We start from the raw sequence: 20,990 nt of genomic DNA on the forward strand, positions 1-20,990 counted from the left end.
AGTTTGGATCACCCAATACCCCAGATGCTATGATCCTTTGAGTCCACAGCACTTCTTTTTTTTTTTTTTTTTACACTGACTATATTTTAATTATAAAACAAGAATATGAACAAAACATTTTAAAATAATCTCAATCATTTGGCAACTCCTCACATCATTGCAAGAGACAAATTTGACCTTAACAAAAGTTTAATTTTATGAAAAACTTAAGTTGGATAATTTGTTAAAACATGTTTTTAAAAGAATCTGGCAAAAAAAAAAAAAAAGAAAAAAGAAAGAAACCAACTTCTATCCTGAAATAACTGTGTATAATAACAACATAAATTCCCGGAGCTGAGTAGGTAGGAGTGACCTAATTGTCAGTACACTTCTCTTTGCCCATGGGAGGAAGTTGGAGAAGCTTCAGAAAGCACAGAGGGGCGTGATCACTAACAGAGGGTTCTGCTGCAAGAGGTGGAGTGATTTTTCCTGAACCAGAATCTCTAACATCACAGGGGCTGGTGCTAAAGTCACAGATGCAAGCATAATCTAAAAACAAGTTACATTCTTAAAAAGCAGTTCCAACTGTGAACAGAAAAGTAATGAAAGCCTTTTGTTTAGCTAAGCTACTTTACTTGGATACATGGGAGAATTTCTGTATTTCCTGTCGGGTCATAGGCGGATAGTTACAGGGCAGGCAGGGTCCTACAGAAGCTTCCAGTAATGACAGCACAGCATTTAAAACCCTTTTTATTAAAAATAAAATAAAATGAACAGACTGTAAAGTTCACAGGTAAGTTTTTTCTATAAATTAAAGTTTTCATTGATTAGCATCATACATAGAGTAAAATACAACCTATTTTTACATGTTTATGCACTATACACAGATCTCCTGGTGTCTGATGGGCTGGAGGGGTTTGTCTTAGTGATGTATCACAATTTAATAGAGGAATTATCTTTTTTGGATGCTGCATTTCATCATGACTTTTGGGATCTTCCATTTTTGCACTGACCTGCCAGGTGTCTTAGAGAGAACCCAGACTTATCAAGAAAGGAGCCCAGCCCAGGCTTTTCTTCAGAAGGAGCTTCTCGGCAGAGTCCTGTGGTCACCTCAATCCCATGCACAACTGCAGAGGAAAGACAAGCAGCCAAGCTGTGACAGGGATTACAGATGGAACTTTGGCTTCCTTGTCACATTGTCTTCTGCTTTCTAAGCCCTGAAAATGTTTCTTTTTGCTGTGAGTTGTAGGAAGCAGGTCCAGTGAGATCAGAAACGCATAAACTTCTTCCCAGAGCTTTGGCTTTCTTTCCTTTTGGGGTCAACACAAATCATCCCCGAGCTATTTAACCTTGGAGTTTCTAATCTTGAAAACAAGAGAGTTGACCTTGATTCTTCGAATGAGCTTAGACCTCAGAGGCCACATGGTGTCATTACAGGGGCCCAGCTGTGTACACACGGAGAAGGTATTCAAACCCCAAAGGTTGCTGCTCCCATTTGCTGTCTCCTGCTTATCCCCTTGATTATTAGGATTTTGCCAAAAGGCACACGACAGCCATTCCGATTGCCAAATCTGCAAAGAAGGAGTGGACCACTGGTCAGGAGGGGGCTGAAAGGAGATGAACTCGGAGGCCCAGTTGCCACTAACATTTCCTTTCCCTAGAATCTCAGAGTGCATGGATAGTGAGGCTGAGACCGTCATGCAGCTCCGAAACGAGCTTAGAGACAAGGAGATGAAGCTGACAGACATCCGCCTAGAAGCCCTCAGCTCTGCCCACCAGCTGGACCAGCTCCGGGAGGCCATGAACAGGATGCAGGTGAGAGCCTGGGACAGGGACGGAGCCCAGTCTTCCAGGAAGGAGCCCCAGCGCCCGCTTGCTGCCAGTCCCCAAAGCTACATTACAATTGGGGGGCCTCCCTCTGCTTTTTCAGCCTCTTTCTCTTTCAACTATGTCTACAGAGTCCTCTGACCAGTCCAATGAAAGTCCAAGAGTAATCCTGCCCCAGCTTCCTGCAGTGTGGTCCCCTTCACTGGCTGTCAAACCTTTTACAGGGTCCTTTTCTCTCCTAATCTACCCTGCCCTCCCCTTCTTTACTTCCTACACTCTGCTTAGGCCAGACTGCTGCTCCCTCTGCTTGCCCTGGGCACTTCTGTGCCGGACCCTTCCCAAAGCCCAGCCTGGTACTGCTGCCCGCGCAAAGCCTTGCAGGTCCTGCAGCTGCAGATTAATCCCTCTCCCAAATATATCTGTAGATTTGTTCTTACAGGCTTTCCCTCATCTGTCCTGGAGAAGACATCTAGGTCTTCTGAGATAGGTTTTTTCTTCTCTCTGGATATTGCACCTGCCTTGCTGTCTTGGTAACTTTGCTCTCCTTGCTGAGACAAAATACCAGACAAAGAAAGGTTTATTTAGCTTACAATTTGTGGAGGTTTCAGTCCATACTTGGCTGGCTCCAAGGCAGAGTGGCACACAGCAGAAGCAGCAGTTCCTGGCAATGGAACAACAAAGCAACAAGTGCAAAAGGGAGGAGTGGCAGAGAAGAGCAAGCCTCTTTCCCTCCCTTATATTGTAAGCAGGCTACCCTCACCCAGGGGGCGTGTAGCACTCATGTCCTCCTCTTGCTCAGGCTCAGGATGAATACAAAGTAAGCACCTTGGCTCCCTGCTGCGTCACATAGTTAACCTTTTAAATTTCTCAAATTGACACAATGAACAACATCCCAGAGGTGTCAGGGCATGTTCTTTTCACCCCAGGACGCAGACCTGCTGAGTCACTTAGTCAAACCTCTAGACTCCCCAAGTTGACACAAAGTATCAACCATAACACTTACACACACCAAGTTCTTCATAAATAGTCACAGAATGAAGGACTCTTGTGGGCTATGCTAAGGGGAGAGCATTTCCCAACAGTGGATCCCTGGAATACGTGCGAGGATCTGTGAAAGGAGAGTTCCTTCATTAGCTGCATTTGGGAAATATGCGTCCGCTTAGGTTCACAGAGTAGAGCAGCTCACGAAAGGCTCTGAGAAGTACTGCAGTGAAGAAACCTGGCAAGCTCAAACAGCCTCTGGGAAAGCCAAGTTTGTAAGAGCTGCTTTTCAAAGGCCAGTTCTCTGGAAGGATGGAGCCTCGCCTACCAAGCATATCTACACAGCAAAAGTAGAATTTCTGTGCACATCGCTTGCCTTGGCTGGGCGAGCCCCGTGGTTCCTGCAGGGAATTTTAGATGCTCCATTTTCCTTTTACATTCACCTACTAAGTGGGCTTCCGCCTCTCCTCTTTGCAGAGTGAAATAGAGAAGCTGAAAGCTGAGAACGACCGGCTGAAGTCAGAGTCTCAGGGCAGTGGCTGCAGCCGGGCACCCTCCCAAGTGTCCATCTCCGCATCCCCCCGGCAGTCGCTGGGCCTCTCCCAGCCCAGCCTGAACCTCACCGAGTCGACCAGCCTAGGTGAGTGGCTCAGAGCGCTGGGGCAGGCTGGGCCCTGCAGCTGGAACTCTGGTCTCGGGGCTGGAGCCCGGGAGAAACAGATCAGCAGATGACAAGAGGCAGCAGGCGTGTGTGCACTGGAGTGTGTGTGTCTGGGTGTGCGTCTGCTACCAACATGAGCCCAGCCGTGAGAGCGCTCTCATGCTTTGCTCCAGTGCCGCCAGTTCTCCGAGCGTGAGCTTGGAGCCCCTTGCCCACCACGCTGAGTTCTGTTTGATCCATTGAAGAGGCTCACCTGCTAGTGGAATGCTGCATACACCCCATGGCAGCAGCTCCCCACCTGGCAGTGACTTGGCCCATGACCTTCCTGGCTTCAGGACGGATTCCATCATCAGTGACCACAACCTGGGTTTTCTTTGTGAGCATATCGAGGCTGATGCTTTTATTTTTTATCCATGATGCTGCTGTTGCTATTATTGTTTCAGTTGAGTCTCCTCACACATCCATTCGGCAAGACACATCGTCAGCCCGCTGGCTCCTTGGTTGGTCCACTGTGGTTTTTTGTGATCATCCTCCATTCTGCCCTCCCTCCCCTCCCCCCCGCACCCCGACACCTGGTTTGTCCCGCTGCTCGGCCCACTGGCAGCGGGGGTGTCAGGAAGCCGGCTTTGCTGTCCCCATGTGCCTAAGGCTGTTGATGTTTTCCATTCGCAGACATGTTGCTGGATGACACTGGTGAATGCTCGGCTCGGAAGGAAGGAGGCAGGCATGTTAAGATAGTTGTCAGCTTTCAGGAGGAAATGAAGTGGAAGGAGGTTAGTTGGATCCCTTTCCCTGCTCTGCCTGTCCCTCCCCCAGGCAGTACTACCTAGCTTAGTGATTGCATCGTAACACTGCTTCACCTCAGAGCCTGAGGTGACTCAGAAATACTACTAATGCTTTTCTGAATACAGTAGTCCCCCCTTATTCATCAGAGACGCGCTCCCAGACCTCCAGCAGATGCCTAAATCCAAGGATAGTACAAAACCCTACATACGTGTTGTTTATTCCTATATATATCTATGATAAAATATAATGCATAAATATGGAAATTTAAGAGATTGACAATAACTAATAACAAAATAGAACAATTATAGCATCATACTGGGTTGACCATGGCTCACTAAAGCATAGAAAGAAAAACCTGGGATAACCGGAGACTGCTGGTACATCACCCTGCCAGGCCTTTGACAGTTGACATGAGCGGGCAGCATTTCCATTTTTCTCATGCTGAAAGTCTAATAAAGCACACTAAAAACATGTTGCACTTTCCTGTAATTAACCAGATACTAACATCCTTCAAGATGGCTTTTCTGAGGTTAATATATCCCCAAGCACTTCCAAGGCAGTTTAAGCACATTTAGCTCCAAAGACACAGAAATAAGTTGACTGAGCCCAGCTGGCCAGCAGCACCAGGCCGTTGACAAAGTGGCCGTGGAGAGAGGCCTACAACCCCAGGGGTCACATGGGGGGTGCTGAGCGGAGCTGGTGGGGCACCTTGTGTTCCCAAGGCTGGGAATCTGTGCCGAGCTCCAGAGACCACGGCTAGAGATTTTAGGGCTGGAGCTAGAGTTGCATCTTAGTCAGAGATTAAATCCTAAAGATGCTCTCAGTGACCTTGGCTTAATATGTAAGTGGGAAATGCCCTCTGAGTCATGATTTCAAATCTCCTTCAATTTTTGCTTTTTTTATTTCTTAGCATTTCTAGCCAATATGCTAGTATAGTTTCTCATAGCAAAGGAACCTACAGTACCCGTAGACACAGTGTCTGTAAGCAGGCTTTTCTCTGCCATGATTTGTCCTGTGTGGCTGGCTTGTTAGCCTCATAGAAGGGAGAAAAACAGAATCTGGGGCTGTAGTGTCATCTAGCCTAGAAAGAGACACCACATAGCTCCAGTCTCAGAACCCCAGCTGGAGGAGTGGCAGGCTGTCCCGGAGAATTCTGTTCCTGCAGCATCCTTACAGTAAATGCAGGTGACACCTGGGAATGGCATCGATTCTTGTGCATTTACAAAATTTCCAACAATTTCACCAGTTACATCCTACTGGATCACAACAGCATCCAGGGGAGGTTGGCTGACCAGAAGTTATCAGCTTCATTTTACAGTTGAGAAACTCAAGACCCGAATACCACTTACTTGAGGCCACAAAGCAAACGTGAAGTCACCTTGCTGCAGCACTGGTCTTTGCTGATTTTGCTGAACTGCCCTGTGCCTTATCCTCTCCACTTACCCCACCCCGTCCGTAACCTTGTCCTTAAGAGCATAGGCGAGGGGGCTGGGGATTTAGCTCAGCGGCAAAAAGCGCCTGCCTGGCAAGCGCAAGGTCGTGAGTTCAGTTCCTGGTACCAGAGAAAAACCAAAAAAAAAAAAAAAAAAAAGAGCATAGGCGATATTAAAAACACTAACAGAATGGAATGTTCTATCCACTTGTCAGTGATCGGTGTGATCAGTTAGTGCCTCTAGGCAGAGATGCAAAAGAAGTAGAGAAAAGGATTATTCTTTGGCACTCTTCCCAGAGTTTTATTTGCTTTCTCAGTTGAACATGTTTTAACTTTTAATAAGACAAAGATAATAAATGTTACTTAAACCCCCCCAAAAGAGAAAAGTAAAGATAAAATGAAAATTAAAACACATTATGTTCTGAAGTTCAAAATCTATCAAGAACACAAACTTGATATATAATATGAAAAAAGACATAAATTACTAAACTTAATATAAGCACGTACAGAATATATCATTCTATATGAGTTGTGTCCAGAACCTTTGAGGCCTCGAAGGCTCTAAGCCAGGTGGTTTCATCCCCGGAAGACTTCCTGGAAGAGGTGAGTGCTTAAGCCACCTTGGCAGAGGACCCCAGGCAAGGTGTGTGATCTGTGCACCGTGCAAGGTATGCACTTAACAGAAGGTTCCAGGTTCCAGACAAGATATTTGTGTCTTCCTGGCCCTTTGCACTTTTAGCAGAAGAGCACTGAAAGGTTTTTGGGCTATTGCGTTCTATCCAAGCTACACCTGGTGTTGAAACAAGTAGGGCTTTCGTGTTCCCCTCTCAAGCACTGGCGGAAGCTTAAAGCATCTTCGTCCTCTGCTGAACTGCATCAGAGAGATCCACTGTTCTTCACCTGCGTGCATTTTCTTACTCTTAGGACTCCAGACCACACGTCTTTCTTATTGGCTGCATTGGCGTTAGTGGCAAGACAAAGTGGGATGTGCTCGATGGGGTGGTTAGACGACTGTTCAAAGTAAGTGTCCGAGGAGAATGCTGCAGTAGGGCCCGGGTGAGGGAGGGAGAGGGTGGCTCATGTCCTAAACTAGGTCTAGTGTTTGTCCTGCTCTCCTCCTTCATGTCCTTGTGCTGCCAAGTCTAAAGTCTAAAAGAAGTACAGACTGGTGATTGGTCAGACTTGTGGAAAATACAGACTGGTGATTGGTCAGACTTGTGGAAAATACAGACTGGTGATTGGCCAGACTTATGGAAAGTACAGACTGCTGATTGGCCAGACTTATGGGAAGTACAGACTAGTGATTGGACAGACTTATGGGAAGTGCAGACTGACGATTGGACAGACTTAGGTGAAGTACAGACTGACGATTGGACAGACTTAGGGGAAGTACAGACTAGTGATTGGACAGACTTATGGGAAGTGCAGACTGCTGATTGGACAGACTTAGGTGAAGTACAGACTGACGATTGGACAGACTTAGGGGAAGTACAGACTGACGATTGGACAGACTTAGGGGAAGTACAGATTGGCGATTGGACAGACTTAGGGGAAGTACAGACTGGCTATTGGACAGACTTAGGGGAAGTACAGACTGATGATTGGACAGACTGTTCTTCGCAGTGGTTGACGAGCTAGTGGGTGTCATTTGGACAGTGATTTCATCTTCTCACGTGAACTACTCATGAACTACTCATGTCTTTTCATCCTGTAATTGTGTCCTTTAAATCTGCTTTGGAGCCTGTCACTTGTAGCCGGAGTGAGCCAGCGCATTCCCATGCTTCATTTGGGGCGGGGGGGCCGCATATTCCAATGTGCCCAGAACGCTGTGCCAGTGCTTTGGAGACTCTGGTTTATGTTATAGGTGACAGTCATGTCCCATCAGTGGCCACTGTCAAGGACTCTGGCAATTCCTTTTCTGTTCTTGTCAGTCACATCGTTATGCTGGGCGCCTGCCACAGGGACAATGGCTAATAAGGACCAAGGGGAACCTTGGAATAAAAGGTGATTTAGAGGAAGCTTTTGGGTCTTTTCTCTGTTCTTTTTTGGAATGGCCAGAAAGACTATTGAATTACTGGAAATGACATTTAAGTATTCATATATGTACGTAGCATAGTTACGTGGGAGCTTCAGGTCACTGGGGTATAGAGGTGCTGCACATATGAGCCTGGCAGGAAGTAGACCAGGCCAGACTGGGAGCTGCAGGGCCTAGGAAATCAGAGGTCCTCCTGAGGGTCGGGAGAACAGGGCGGAGGAGGAAGGGGTCACTTCAGGGCTTTGGAGATGCTCAGATCTCTAACTGAAGAGCTCCTTTCTGATTCTCAGGATACAGAAGGCCTGTCTTTTTCTCTGTTGTCCTAAAGTAAGTCAGCAACCATAGGTGTTCATTCATCCCATCACCTGAATAGTAGCAATATCCCTTTTTTTCTGTGCCTGAGACTTTGCTGAAGTCTCCCATTTAAAGGTGAGGGAAGGGAGACCCAGCTTAGGGCACCTAGACCATTGTCTAGGGCAATGGGTCTGACTTCAAAACATGACCTAACTCGTTCACCATTTACTCTTTGTAGCAAAGAGTGGCTTCACGTGGAGGAAATTCTGTTCTTTGATCAAAGATTGTTCCCCATTTTGGCCAGTAGGTCTGTAGCAATTGACCAGGCAAGAGACATGAATGGCTTAGGACAGACCAATTCTTCTACCTCTGCCAAAACCTTAGCTTTGCCTTTAAGTCTGTCATGGATTAGAATGACAGCACAGTTGTGCTGGTGCATGCCGTGCCTATAATCCCAGCTACCTGGGAGGCTGAGGCAGGAGGATGTCAAGTTTAAGGCCAGTCTGGGCAACTTAGCAATACTAAGTCTCAAAATAAAAAAAGGACTGGGATATAGCTGATTGGTAGAGCACTCTTGGGCTTGATCTCTAGTACTACAAAGGAGAGAGAAAGACAGACAAGACAGACAACAACCTGGGCTTCTGGGGCTTCATTGTAGTAAGTGAGGAGTTAGACTCTCCTGTCCTGTTCTTGGGACTTACCTCAGCCGTTGCATGGCCACCCGTACCTTAGTTCATGTTCAAAGCCTTTTGGTCAGGCTCAAGGGAACACTTTCCAAAGACAATGCACATTTTCCCTTTAAAAGTGGTATAACTGCTTTTTTCTAGCAGCCCAGGGTTTGCTGTTGGTTATCGGCATGGTCTTTTGCTCTGAAGGGGCTGGTGAAGAGATTTCCTGTCAGAATTACATTTGTAGGAATTTCCCAGCACCACCTGCAGGCCCCGGCGCCTTCAAGATTGTGGCTGAACTTAGAAAAGGCAGCCTTGCTTTGCCATGCTTGGCTCCTCCAGACTAAACGTTTGCAAGAAGCTTATTAGGGGTTTATTATTTTCCCCCCTCATCCCTAACCAAATACATTTGTATTTTAAGAGGTCTGGGATGGACCCAGGCCTGATCTCCATGGAGAATCGGCTCTCCCTGATCCCAGAGCTGATCTGAGATGGGACGGGATGTGATTGTAGATCACCCATTGACAGCGTGAGGCACAGGCAGCCTTGTGCCACCTCCTTGACGGCATCTCTGTGTTTTTCCCTCCAGGAATACATCATTCACGTTGACCCAGTGAGCCAGCTAGGGCTCAATTCGGACAGTGTTCTGGGCTACAGCATCGGGGAAATCAAGCGAAGCAACACTTCCGAGACCCCCGAGCTCCTGCCCTGCGGCTACCTGGTGGGCGAGAACACCACCATCTCTGTGAGCATAAAAGGTACCTGGCTGCTGGAGGCAGAGGGCGGGGCTTTCAGGCATCACGTAGGAGTTTTGTGACTTGGCAGAGGAAATTGTGGGCCCGGTTTTGCTTGTGCATGTGTATGTGGGTTGGTTATTTTTGCTTTCTCCCTCTACCACAATTAACTCTTACCTAAGCAAGTTGAACAGTCTTTAGCGTTTTTAACTACCATCGGAAACAAATCAGTTTATTGCTGAAATTATATATCAAAAGGGCCCATTAGCTTATGCCTCTTGCCAGCAAGCTTTGGATGCGATCCCATTCTCTAGATGAGGAAACCACTGTGTGCTGCAGGCTGTGAGCTGCCACTCAGGGCACCTCATGAAACAGCAAAGCTCTTGCCCGTGCTTGGTGCTGCCCGAGCTTCTGCTGTCTCATCACCCAGAGATGTGAAGCCCCAGGCCAAAGTGTGGCCCAAGGAATGGTGACTTTCAAAGTTCTGCTTGAGGGAAAAATACTTCACAGCCACATAACTGTAGGAAACAGCATCATCCTCATTTGGATGTGGAGCCTCGACCTTAAGAACACTGGCCCTTTCATGTCCTAACTCCTGCTATTAAAAAGCCTGTTTAACCTAAGCTGCGACACATTTGTGTGACCGCAAAATGCATTTATTTGCACCTATGGCAAACTACTTGAGTTATAGACTGGTGAATATCGCACTAGGCCCAGTCTTCTAGTTCCGGCATTTCTTACTTACTTGGAAGCCTCTGATCTTGTCTGCAGTTTTTACTATGATTTTGGAGTTGTTCCATGCAAATTGTATTTTCTGGCTGGTAGGTTTTCCAAAAGCACCCCAATATTCCCCACCAGCAAGAATCTCATTCTGCTGGTGACAAGCAGTACATTGCAGTGGAGGCCTTACCCAGGCTTGCTGGCAAGTGAAATTCCACATTGTGCCCTTGAACTACATGTGACAGAAGCCAACTCAAATGCAACCATGTCATTAGGCTCAGAGAGCTGGGAAATCCAGGAGTCTTGATCTAGGTACTCAGGCAGTGTCATTAGGTCTAGGCTTACTGCAGCTTGGCTTGTCTCTGCTTTGCTGTTTTTTAAGCTCTCTCTGCACGGTTGGTGAAGGGGCCCTGGAAGCCTTGATTTATCCTTCTAGCTTAGGAACCTAAACTAAAGAGCTCTGTCTGCAATAGTGTCACAGAAAATTCCCAGGGCTGACCTGGACCCACCATGAATGAGACATCCATCATCATAACCAGGGAGAAGGTCTGGTCCACCTCTTTGGAGAGGATAAAGGTCAGATGGGCTCTGCTCGACCAGCTGAGCTGAACTTTCCTTGGGAAAGAAGAATTCTGCTTGCAGGGGAAGCAGGAAACAACGACTGTCTGTGAAAACAGTCCTTAGAGGACAGCCCTTTGCATCCTGGGCTCACACTGTATTTTGCCCATGCTGCCAGGCATGCGCTGTTCCTTGCTCATTTTCCACGTGGGCACTACAAGTCCTGAGAGGTCAAAAAGAATGACAGCGACACCATTCTCTGCCTCTGGAGGAATAGGCCACCCTGCCTGGCGCCTGGTCCTTGGCTACTGGCTGTCAACACATCAAGTTTTAGCATCTGGAGGGATCAGCATGGGTTTATATTTCATGGACACCTGACTCTTATGTTTTCCTGTAATGCCTGAAACTTAGGCTTTTATAGCACTCAGAACTACTCAAGGGTTTGAGCTGAAAAAGATCCAACGGCTGCAGTGATTCACTTCAGTGGAACCAGAGGGAGGGAGGGAGTTCTCATTTCCAAGATCACCACTCCCTGGGGTATTAGAACACAAGACGGAAGGAAAGGGCAGTATATATGCAGAGGGTGTCTTAGCAATTTGCTCCTGCGATTATTATAGTAGTAGTATCATTACTAAATTTAGACTCCAAATCCCACATTACACACTTTGCATCAAGCTTTGAGCTAATAGAGACGAGACTGAGCTCCATAGTAGGAAGATCTTCAGCCTGTCCCCAGCAGATAAGGCATTTGGGGACTTTCCTCATGGACATTATAGAGCAGTCAGTGCTATATATGTTACTCTTGGCTGCAGGAGCGTTAGCTACAAGCACAAAAATGTATTAGCAGACATTTGCTTGCAGTGAGTAATTTTGGATAAGGAAGATGCTATTAAAAAACAGAATCAAAGCCCTTGCAGGGAATTTTTTTTTTTTTAACAGAATTACCCAGACAGCTAACCCTTGGGTGGATCTTCTGTTGAGGATGGAAGCCAGAAAATAATTCTTTTTAAAAGCCAACAACAAAGCCAGCCTAGCTAAGGCAGTGGTCCGAGGTGGGACAGGGGAAAGGGAAGTCCCCCTTGGTGATGTTGAGGATCAAAATTCTTCATATGTTACAGCTTTGCCTAAATTTGCCAGCACTCACTTTCCAAAATCAAGTGACCCGTTCACATCTTGTCTTGTTCTTCACTGTCAAGACAAAAGTGGTGCTGCCTTGGGGGTATGCCTAAGCGTGGGGAGCAGAGGTGCCCGGTGGACAAGCGGGAACGGAGATGAAGCAGCGCTATAAAAGCAGACTCGAAAGCTGAGAAAGCCACCAGGATGGGCCAGAAGCACGAGGCACTTATGCCCAGGGCGGTGGCTTGCTGGGGTGCTGCCATGTGTTTGCAGCCTCCAGTGTACCTGCAGGGAAAGCCGCTTTAGGCGAGCACACTGCCAAGGAAAGGGTCACAGCGGGCTCGGCGGTCCCAGTTAGGCAAGAACAGAGCTGCCCTTTCTACTGGGCCTCAAACGCCTCCCGTCTCTCTCATGCACAGGGCTTGCAGAAAACAGCCTGGACTCGCTGGTGTTCGAGTCCTTGATCCCCAAGCCCATCCTGCAGCGCTACGTGTCCCTGCTGGTAGAGCACCGGCGGATCATCCTGTCCGGCCCCAGCGGCACCGGCAAAACCTACCTGGCCAACCGGCTGTCAGAATATGTGGTGCTTCGCGAGGGACGGGAGTTGACGGATGGGATTATCGCCACCTTCAATGTGGACCATAAATCCAGCAAGGTGAGGAGGTCACTCGGAGCCTGCCGAATGTTGGTCCCTTTCAGAACCAAGAAATCGCTTCTACCCTGATGGGAAAATAAAACCTTTTGTGATACAACAATAACACAACACCGATCACAGCAACAATCAGTACCTCCCATATTCACCCTGCTTGCACTGTGGGCAGCACGCTGGCCTTCTCACAGTTCCTGTAAGGGAACGATTGTCACTGTCCCTGTTTTACAAAGGATTGAAGTGGATTGGTGCCCGAGGTCGCTCAGATTGTACCAAGCAGTAGAACTGAACTCGGGTTTAGTTGTTGGATTTCAGAGCCCTGTGCTCAGCGAACAGGCTGTGTTCAGAGCGAGCTGTGGACGCCAGGGTGGATGGCGCTGCACCCTGCTCCAGCCGGGGCTGGGAAGTATCCTCCGAGTGCTGTTCTGTTGTCAGTGTAGCTGGGTCACTTGTTCTGGCTTGCTTCGTGCAGAGGCACCAGAGAGTTGTAGGCAACTAGGAAGGGGCTCCCTGCCTTGCGAAGTGCCTGGTGTGCTTGGAGAGGCCGAGTCCTCCACCTCACTCCAAGGCGCTCTGTCTCCATAGCTTGTGTGGGGCCGGGACCCTGCATGGTTCGCAGGCCCCCGGGTGGTTTTGAGGTAAGGACAGGACAGAGAAATGATCTTAGGGCGGAGAGCCTTTGTACGAGTCTGGGGGAGGGGACCTATGTGTGTGGCTAGCGTGGCTACCCAGGTTGGCCTTCGGTCTCCTCCTTCCCCTGAGCAGGGCGCCCTTCCACCCTGTGCCCCACTGGCCTGTGTAAGGAAGGCAGAGCGGGCTCCCTGGACTGGGGAGCCCTGTGCTTGTCGGTGCCTGGGGCCAAGAACCTGTAGCTCAGGGGAAAGAAGGAGTAAGAAGCTGAGCTTTCTCTGCTACTCACAAAACCACATTTTGACTTAAGAAGGAGCCCTGGGGTGAGTGTGGGCTTATCAGGGATAGAGAGTGAATCAGCCTCTGAGCAGTGAGAGCAGGTCTAGGACGGGTACCTGAATCTGACTTCAAGCCATGCCATCCCTCAATGCAGTGCCAGGCTGTCGCTGGACCGATGTGCCTCAGTTTCCCCACCTGTAGCATGGACCCACTGCACAGGGCTACAGGACTGCAAAAGGTCACGTGTGTCTATGCTCCACGTGGTGCTAGCTGCTGCTCACGTGCAGCCACCGGCTTCCCCAGCGTGCCCTTAACTCCCGCTTCCAGCCTCTTCCCGTCGCACCATTTCTCTCCCTCTTCTGTCTGCATCTCCTGATGTGCAGCCCTGACCCCAGGCTTGCCGGACTGCATTCCAGTCCCAGCTGAGCCAGGCCCTGCCTGCCCTTCACCCCGACGTCACAAGGTCCCCTCTCATCTCGCCCCGTGGGGGTCGTGTGTCTGCCCCGGCGCTCATCAGCATTGCCCACGGGGGCGGGGGCCTTGTGCACTGAATTATCCAGGACTACGGTGTACCCAGGTCACAGGCAGGTGCTGTGGGGAAGTAGAGATGGAGGAGGCATCCACTGGGAACCCGCTGGGAGGTTGGCATAATGAGAAATAATAAGCAGTCGTATTTCTAGAGAAGTGTCAGAAAAGGGGTTTTGAAATACACCTGTACAGCCGTTATCTAGTTAGTACCGGAAGAGCTGGTGGCCTTACCTGTGCAGGATGTGGGCCTTCATTCCCTGCCTGCCCCAGCCTCGCTGAGTACCAAGTCCATGCCTTGTAGTGGGCAGGTGTGCAGATTGTGCCCTCAGCGCGGCACCTGTGAGGAAAGTGAGTGAAAGCCCCGGCACGTGTGTCTCCCTGGAGTGCATTCACCCGCTTGCTCTCCCCGGCCCTCCCGGCCTCCGTAGGAACTGCGCCAGTACCTATCCAACCTCGCCGACCAGTGCAACAGTGAGAACAATGCCGTGGACATGCCCCTCGTCATCATCCTGGACAACCTGCACCACGTCAGCTCCCTGGGCGAGATCTTCAACGGGCTGCTCAACTGCAAGTACCACAAATGGTAAGGGCCGCTTTCAGAGCTCGGGGTGCCCAGGGAAGTGTGTGGCTGTCCGAGGGGCGGCTGGGCGGGCAGGTGGCCTGGGCCAGCATAGCACTAAAGTGATGAGCACAGACTGAACGGGAAGGGCGGGTGTCGGGTCCATCTGCCTGGGCGCACAGATGTCACAAGCTGCCGCGATGAGCGCTTTGCTCTCTAGCTGGCCTCTGAGTCATACCCTTCCCATCCTGTGTCCCCCACAGCCCTTACATCATCGGCACCATGAACCAGGCTACCTCTTCTACTCCCAACCTGCAGCTCCATCACAACTTCAGGTAGGTGTCACCCCATGCAGGGGATTCAAGGACTCGTGTGAGCTCACGCAGCCAGGCAGTGGTAGAGCTGAACCTTGAGCCCAGATCTCAGCTCCAAGTGTGGCTGGAACGGTGTCACAGAGGCTGCCTTGGGCGGCTGCAGGCCTCGCACTGCCCTGCACATTCGCAGTGGTCTGTCTCTGTCCCACATGAGCAGGAGGGTAGCGGCTCTTTTTTGTGAATGACCCCACGGGTCTGGGTCAGTGAGTGTCTGTACATCCTCGCTCAGCACCTGCACCCTGCCCTGCGGCCCAGCTCACTCAGCCTCCCCTGCCTAATCCTGTTGATGAAGCTGAGAATTCAACTCCCGGGCTGGGATCCCTGAAGGGGCCTGAATTTCTACTATCTGAAAAAATCAACTCCTCAGATAGCTGAGCTCACGGCTCTGCTCTCACCCTGGGCTTATCCATACTTTTTGCCAACTGTCACACAGGCTCATCCTTGCCCTGCAGGGTTGGTGCTGGTCGTCTCCTGGCACACTGTTGCACACTGTCGCAATCCTCTTCCTAAGGAGTGTGTCTGGTCATAGTGCTGCCCCCTGCAGGCCGAACTGGGCACTGTCGATGCTCATCTGGTCACTGAGCCTCAGGCTGGAAGTCCTTCTGTGGCTGCCCTTGCCTGTGCCTGGAAACCTTCTAAAGTGGGCAGGGCCGAGCCCTGGCCACCAGGAGCTCTGGCAGCTTCCCCAGACAGCCCACGCTCTTTCCCAGGCCACTACAAGGGCTGCAGTGTGCGTGCCACCTCCGCACCCACGCCTGCCTTTCCCTAAACGGCTGTTCCTCCTCCTTCCTGTCTCACGGAGACAGCCTCTCCCTGTTCCCTGGGGCTTTTCCCTGTCTCATTTCTCCATCTGCTCCTCTCGCTCCTCCACTAAACCACTAGAGAGCTCATGAGAGCCAAGGGTGTTGTCAAAGTTGACCTTAGAGTTCCACAGCCCGGCACAGGGCTCGCCGTTGGCACAAGAGGCAGTGGCTCTCGGTGGTTAGAGCTCAGACTCCAGCCAGAGTCTGGCATGGTGGTGACATAAGCTCTTCTGTTTACCAGCTGCGTGACCCTGTCAGTGACCTGGAACTTTTTGTCTGTGCAGTGAGGATGGTGCTGTGTTGTAGGGTGCTGGGATTGGCTGTGAGCTCACGCATGTGTGCGGTGTTTGGGGCAGTGGCGCACAGGGAACCCTGCTTTAGTATTAGCATAGATGCTTTCTGTTGGTTGAGGGTAGCTGTTGTCTTGCTGTCATTGTTGAAAAGCTATCCTTCCATCCCTGACCTCCCAGGTGGGTGCTCTGTGCCAACCACACAGAGCCAGTGAAGGGCTTCCTGGGCCGGTTCCTCAGGAGGAAGCTAATGGAGACGGAGATCAGTGGGCGGGTGCGGAATGTGGAGCTGGTGAAGATTATCGACTGGATTCCCAAGGTCTGGCATCACCTCAACCGATTCCTGGAGGCTCACAGCTCCTCCGACGTCACCATCGGTAGGTGGGAGGCTGGGGGGAGAGGGCAGGCTGGGCTGGCAGGTGGATGGTGATGCTCCTGGAGCCCTGGCTGGGACAGCTCGTCACAGGGCACTAGTCTGTCCTTGGGACTGGGGGACAGTTGCAGGCTGGGGTGGACCTGAGACCTCAGCGATGAGCAGATGCCCAGGAGGATGCAGAGACTGCTGGTTCAGAGATGAGCCCCCAGCCCAAGGCCCACCCAGTCCAAAACCGTCCTGTGGTATTGGCTTTGTTTAGAAAGAATTTGAACAGCATTTCTGAAGGGTAGGGGTTTAGAAGAGAGATCAATCATCGACCCTGCACCTATTGTGACATCATTTCAGCCTGTGCTTCCTTGCGTGGCCTCGAACATGTGCCCACGCTTCCTGTCCCTGAGGTCACAGTGTGCATCTACTGTGTCCCTTTCTTGCCTCTTATGGTCTCTTGAGCATTCCCTGTTGGTGCTCAGTTTTAAAAATTATTTTTCAAAGCTGAAAATCCATCAAATCTAAGCATTCATTGTTTGCTTAACCAGTTCTGTTCTCTTGGACATGGCGTGTGTTTCCATTCTTAAAATCAAGATCACTAATACCACAGAGCACGTCTTCTCCTGAGTCCCTTTCCCTCTCAGGAGTGAGGGTGTCGGTGTTCCCATCAGAACCCCGCCAGCAGCTTCTGCCATCAGCCCTGCCCGTGCTCAGAAAATCCAGGACCCTCCTGTGAGCGCTGTTCAGGCCATAGCTCCTCGGGACACCCACCCCACCCACTTCTCAGGTCTGATCTCTTTTTCCTGTGGTCTCCCCAGGCCCCCGGCTCTTCCTGTCCTGCCCCATCGATGTGGACGGCTCCAGAGTGTGGTTCACTGACTTGTGGAACTACTCCATCATCCCCTATCTCCTGGAAGCCGTCAGAGAAGGACTCCAGGTGAGAGGTGCCCCTCTGGCTTGCTGGGTGTGGGAGGGATCTGGCTGGTATCAGGTGGCCTCCTGGCCCCTGTGTGGCCATAAGTGCTGGCTCTGCCATTTACCTCTGTAACCCAAGCAAGTTGTTTAGCCTCCCTGTGCCTTAGTCTCCTCCCACATGCGAGGGGATGGCTGTTCTGCTGCAAGGGGTAAATGAAATCACCACTGTGAAGCCTCCAGACAATAAGTGCATGAGAAATAGATGAGGCACTTCACACAGGACGTGTGTGAAGCACTTACAATGATTTTTAAGTTTTGTTTTTATTAGTAGATGTGTGCAGTACGCAACGATGGCATTCATCATGGGGAGTTGGTACATGCACAGAACACATCTTCATTCTTTTTGTGTGCCCTTCCCTTCCACTCCCTCCGTCTCTTGGTCACAGTTTGCAAAGCATGCTTGTGGCTGCTGTTGGATGCAAGCCCCAGGTTAGTTTTGGGATTTGAGCTCAAACTTTGGTTTACTTATTCCTTTAGATTGTTTTCAAGAGAGAACAGTTGAGGCTCAAAGAGAATGCATGACTTGCCCACCGTCACAAGCAACCTAGAATTTGAATCCATGCCTTCTAGTTGATCTCCACGTGCTTAGCCCTACCCTCAACCCTTGGTGCTCACTACCTGAGGTCAGGACCCCTCCCAGGCGGCTCTGGGACTATAAGTCCCTGTTCGTTCTGCTGGGCAGCAGTTGGAAAGCACAAAATCTTCATGTCTTGCTCAACTCCAGGTTTAGCCAAGAGCTCACTGTGTGCACAGCACCCTGGTGCACTTACAGTGCTGCAGCTAGAAGTTTCCCGGGCTCTCAGCACCTGTGGTGAGTGGTTAGCGGGCACCACACACAGAGAAACAACGTAGCACCCAGCTCTGCAGCCTGGCTCCCAGGGCTGCCCTGTTCCCTCCGTCCTGAGCGGTGGCAGACACGAGATAGCGCAGCAGGTCTGTGGAGGGTGTGTGGCAGTATAAGCTAAGGACTTGCGTCAGTGTTTGTCATTGCCAAACACTGGGCTTATTCTGGAAAATATGGGACTTTGTAGCAGCAGTCATGGTCCTCAGAGGCGTTCAGGGCAAAAAAAAAAATCTTGGAAGAGAAACCATGGTGCTTCTTGTGGCTGGTATTTCATAGACCCAGAGTGTGTATGTGGCTCTATCAGGCAACCATGCTGAGATGTGTGTCTTGTGAAGGCAGAGAGATGCACGTGAGCAGCCTCTGCCCAACTCAGAATCAGTGCCTAGCAGCGCTCCCCACCCAATGTTGCTGTCCACTGACTTCTGATCTGTGCAGTGGCATCTCCCTAGGACCGCACCCAAACAGCTGCCCAGCCGCTCCTCTTTCCTCAGCCCAAGGCAGCGGCTCCCACCTGCTGCATTTTAGAGTCTGTTGCATTTCACAAGCTTCCTTCTTCTCTGCTTTGCTTTTTCTTCCACTACTGAGGATTGAACCCAGAGCCTTTGTAATAAGCTGTAGCTCCAGGGCTTTTCTTTATCACTCTTTCTTTTCTTTTTCTTTCTTTTTTTCTTTTCTTTCTTTCTTTTTTTCTTTTCTTTTCTTTCTTTTTTCTTTTCTTTCTTTCTTTTTTCCTTTTCTTTCTTTCTTTCTTTCTTTCTTTCTTTCTTTCTTTCTTTCTTTCTTTCTTTCTTTCTTTCCTTCTTTCTTCCCTCCCCTCTCCTCCCCTCCTTTCTCTTCCCTTTTGTTTTTTTTTAAATTTTGTTGGTACATTTTAGATATGCATAATGATAACATTCATCATAGGGAATTTGTGCCTATACATAATATATCTATCTTGTTCTTTTTTCCCACTCCCCTCTCCTCCCTTCAACCCCTCTTCCCCTCCTTTTTCACAAAAGCTTTGTTTCCATTTTCTTCCTTCTATTTTTTTCTTATCCCTTCCTTCCTTTCTCTCTCTCCTCTCCCTTATTTCTCTTCCCATGTGAACATTTTCTTCCCCTTACCGAATATCTATTATACATTTTGCTCCTTCTTTACACTTTCAGTTTCTCACACCAGAGAAACAATGCAGGTCTCTTTTTTGCCAGTACCATGCTGATTTTATCACAGTAATTTTTTAGTATAATTTCAAATCAGGATTTGTGATGTTCCCTGCCTTGCCTTTGTTGCCGAGAATTGCTTTTGCTACTCTAGGTCTCTTCTGGTTCCAAATGAATTTTAGGATTGTTTTCTCTAGTTCTCTGAGATATGCTGCTGGAATTTTGATTGGGGTTGCATTAAATCTGTATAACAATTTTAGATATGGCCATTCTCACTATATTGGTTCTTCCTATCCAAGAACAAGGGATCTTTCCATTTTCTGATGTCCTCTTCAATCTCCTTTTTCAAAGTACTGTAGTTTTCAGTATAAAGATCTTTAACTTCTCTTTCATTAGAGTGATTCCTAGGTATTTCATTTCTTGGATTTATAGTGAAAGGCATTTCCTTAATGTCTCTCTCAGTGAATTTGTTATTTGCGTACAGGAATGCTGTTGATTTTTGAGTGCTGACTGTATCCAGCTATGCTATTGAATTTGATTATTAAACCTACAAGATTTTTGGTAAACTTTTTCAGGTCTTCTATGTACAGTATCATGTCATCCATGAATAATGATAATTTAATTTCTCTTTTTCCTATCCTTATTGCTTTTATTTCTTTCTTTCTCTTGTCTAATTGCTCTGGGTAATATTTCCAGAACATTATATTAAATAAGAGTGGTGACAGTGGACATCCTTATCTTGTTCCTGATTTTAAAATGACAGCTTTTAGTTTTTGTCCATTTAGTTGGTTTGTCATAGATGGCTTTTATCAGATTGAGATAAAGACCATCTGTTCTGATTAGGGTTTCTGTAGGGTTTTTGTCATGAATGAGTGTTGGACTTTGTCAGAAGTTTTTTCAGTGTCTATTGAGATGGTCAGATGGTTTTTGTCCTTGGCTCTGTTAATATGGTATGTTACATTTACTGATTTTCATATGTTGAACCATCCTTGCATCCCTGGGATAATCCTCCTTGGTATATAATCATGGTATATAATCTTCTTGATGATTTTCTTCATTCTGTTTGTATCTTTTTTTTTTTTTGTCAGTATCTTATTAAGGATTTTTGCATCTATGTTCATTAGGGAGATTGGCCCTTTTTTGGTTGGATCCTTCTCTGGTTTTGGCATCAGGGTAATGCTTGCTTCAGGAATGAATTTGGGAGTATTTCTTCCCTTTCAATTTCATTAAAGAGTTTGAGAAGTAGTGGCATTAGGCCTTCTCTAAATTTCTTATAGAATTCAGCAGTAAATCCATTGGGACCTGAGCTTTTCTTTGTTGGTAGGTTTTTAATTACATCTTCAATTTCATTGACTGATACTGATTTATTTAAAATTTTTATATCTTCTTGATTCAGCTTTGGTAATTCTTATGTATCTAGGAATTTGTCATTTCTTCTGTTTTCCATTTATTGGAATACAGGTTCTCAAAGTAGATACTGATGATCTTCTAGATTTCTGCAGGATCTGTTGTGATTTCACCCTTTTAATTACTAATTGCATAGATTTGAGTCTTTCTTTCCTCTTTTTGATAAGGATGGCTAAGGGTTTGTCCATTTTATTTAATCTTTCAAAGAGCCAACTCTTCTATTCATGGATTCTTTGTATTGTTTTCTTAGTCTCAATTGTATTAATTTATTCCCTGATCTTTATAATTTCCTCTGTCATATGAGCTTTGGGCTTGACTTTTACTTCTTTTTCTAGGTTTTTATTTGAGCTCATCCTGT

The 20,990-nt window shown here is 48.3% G+C and overlaps 1 protein-coding gene across 3 annotated transcripts in view; it reads left to right on the top strand.

The window, feature by feature from the left end:
• Nav2 (neuron navigator 2) overlaps positions 1–20,990 on the top strand; it is a 382,236-nt gene that overhangs the window by 348,934 nt on the left and 12,312 nt on the right. For all 3 annotated transcript variants that reach the window (XM_013502962.1, XM_005401717.2, XM_005401718.2), the window contains 7 exons: positions 6,591–6,686; positions 9,253–9,421; positions 12,211–12,446; positions 14,306–14,460; positions 14,700–14,771; positions 16,084–16,280; positions 17,086–17,204. In XM_013502962.1, the coding sequence (XP_013358416.1) occupies positions 6,591–6,686; positions 9,253–9,421; positions 12,211–12,446; positions 14,306–14,460; positions 14,700–14,771; positions 16,084–16,280; positions 17,086–17,204 (1,044 nt within the window). The remainder of the gene's footprint in view (positions 1–6,590; positions 6,687–9,252; positions 9,422–12,210; positions 12,447–14,305; positions 14,461–14,699; positions 14,772–16,083; positions 16,281–17,085; positions 17,205–20,990) is intronic.

This window comes from Chinchilla lanigera, unplaced genomic scaffold, assembly GCF_000276665.1.
Source record: "Chinchilla lanigera isolate Chin_1 unplaced genomic scaffold, ChiLan1.0 scaffold00075, whole genome shotgun sequence".
Classification (NCBI taxonomy): Eukaryota; Metazoa; Chordata; class Mammalia; order Rodentia; family Chinchillidae; genus Chinchilla; species Chinchilla lanigera.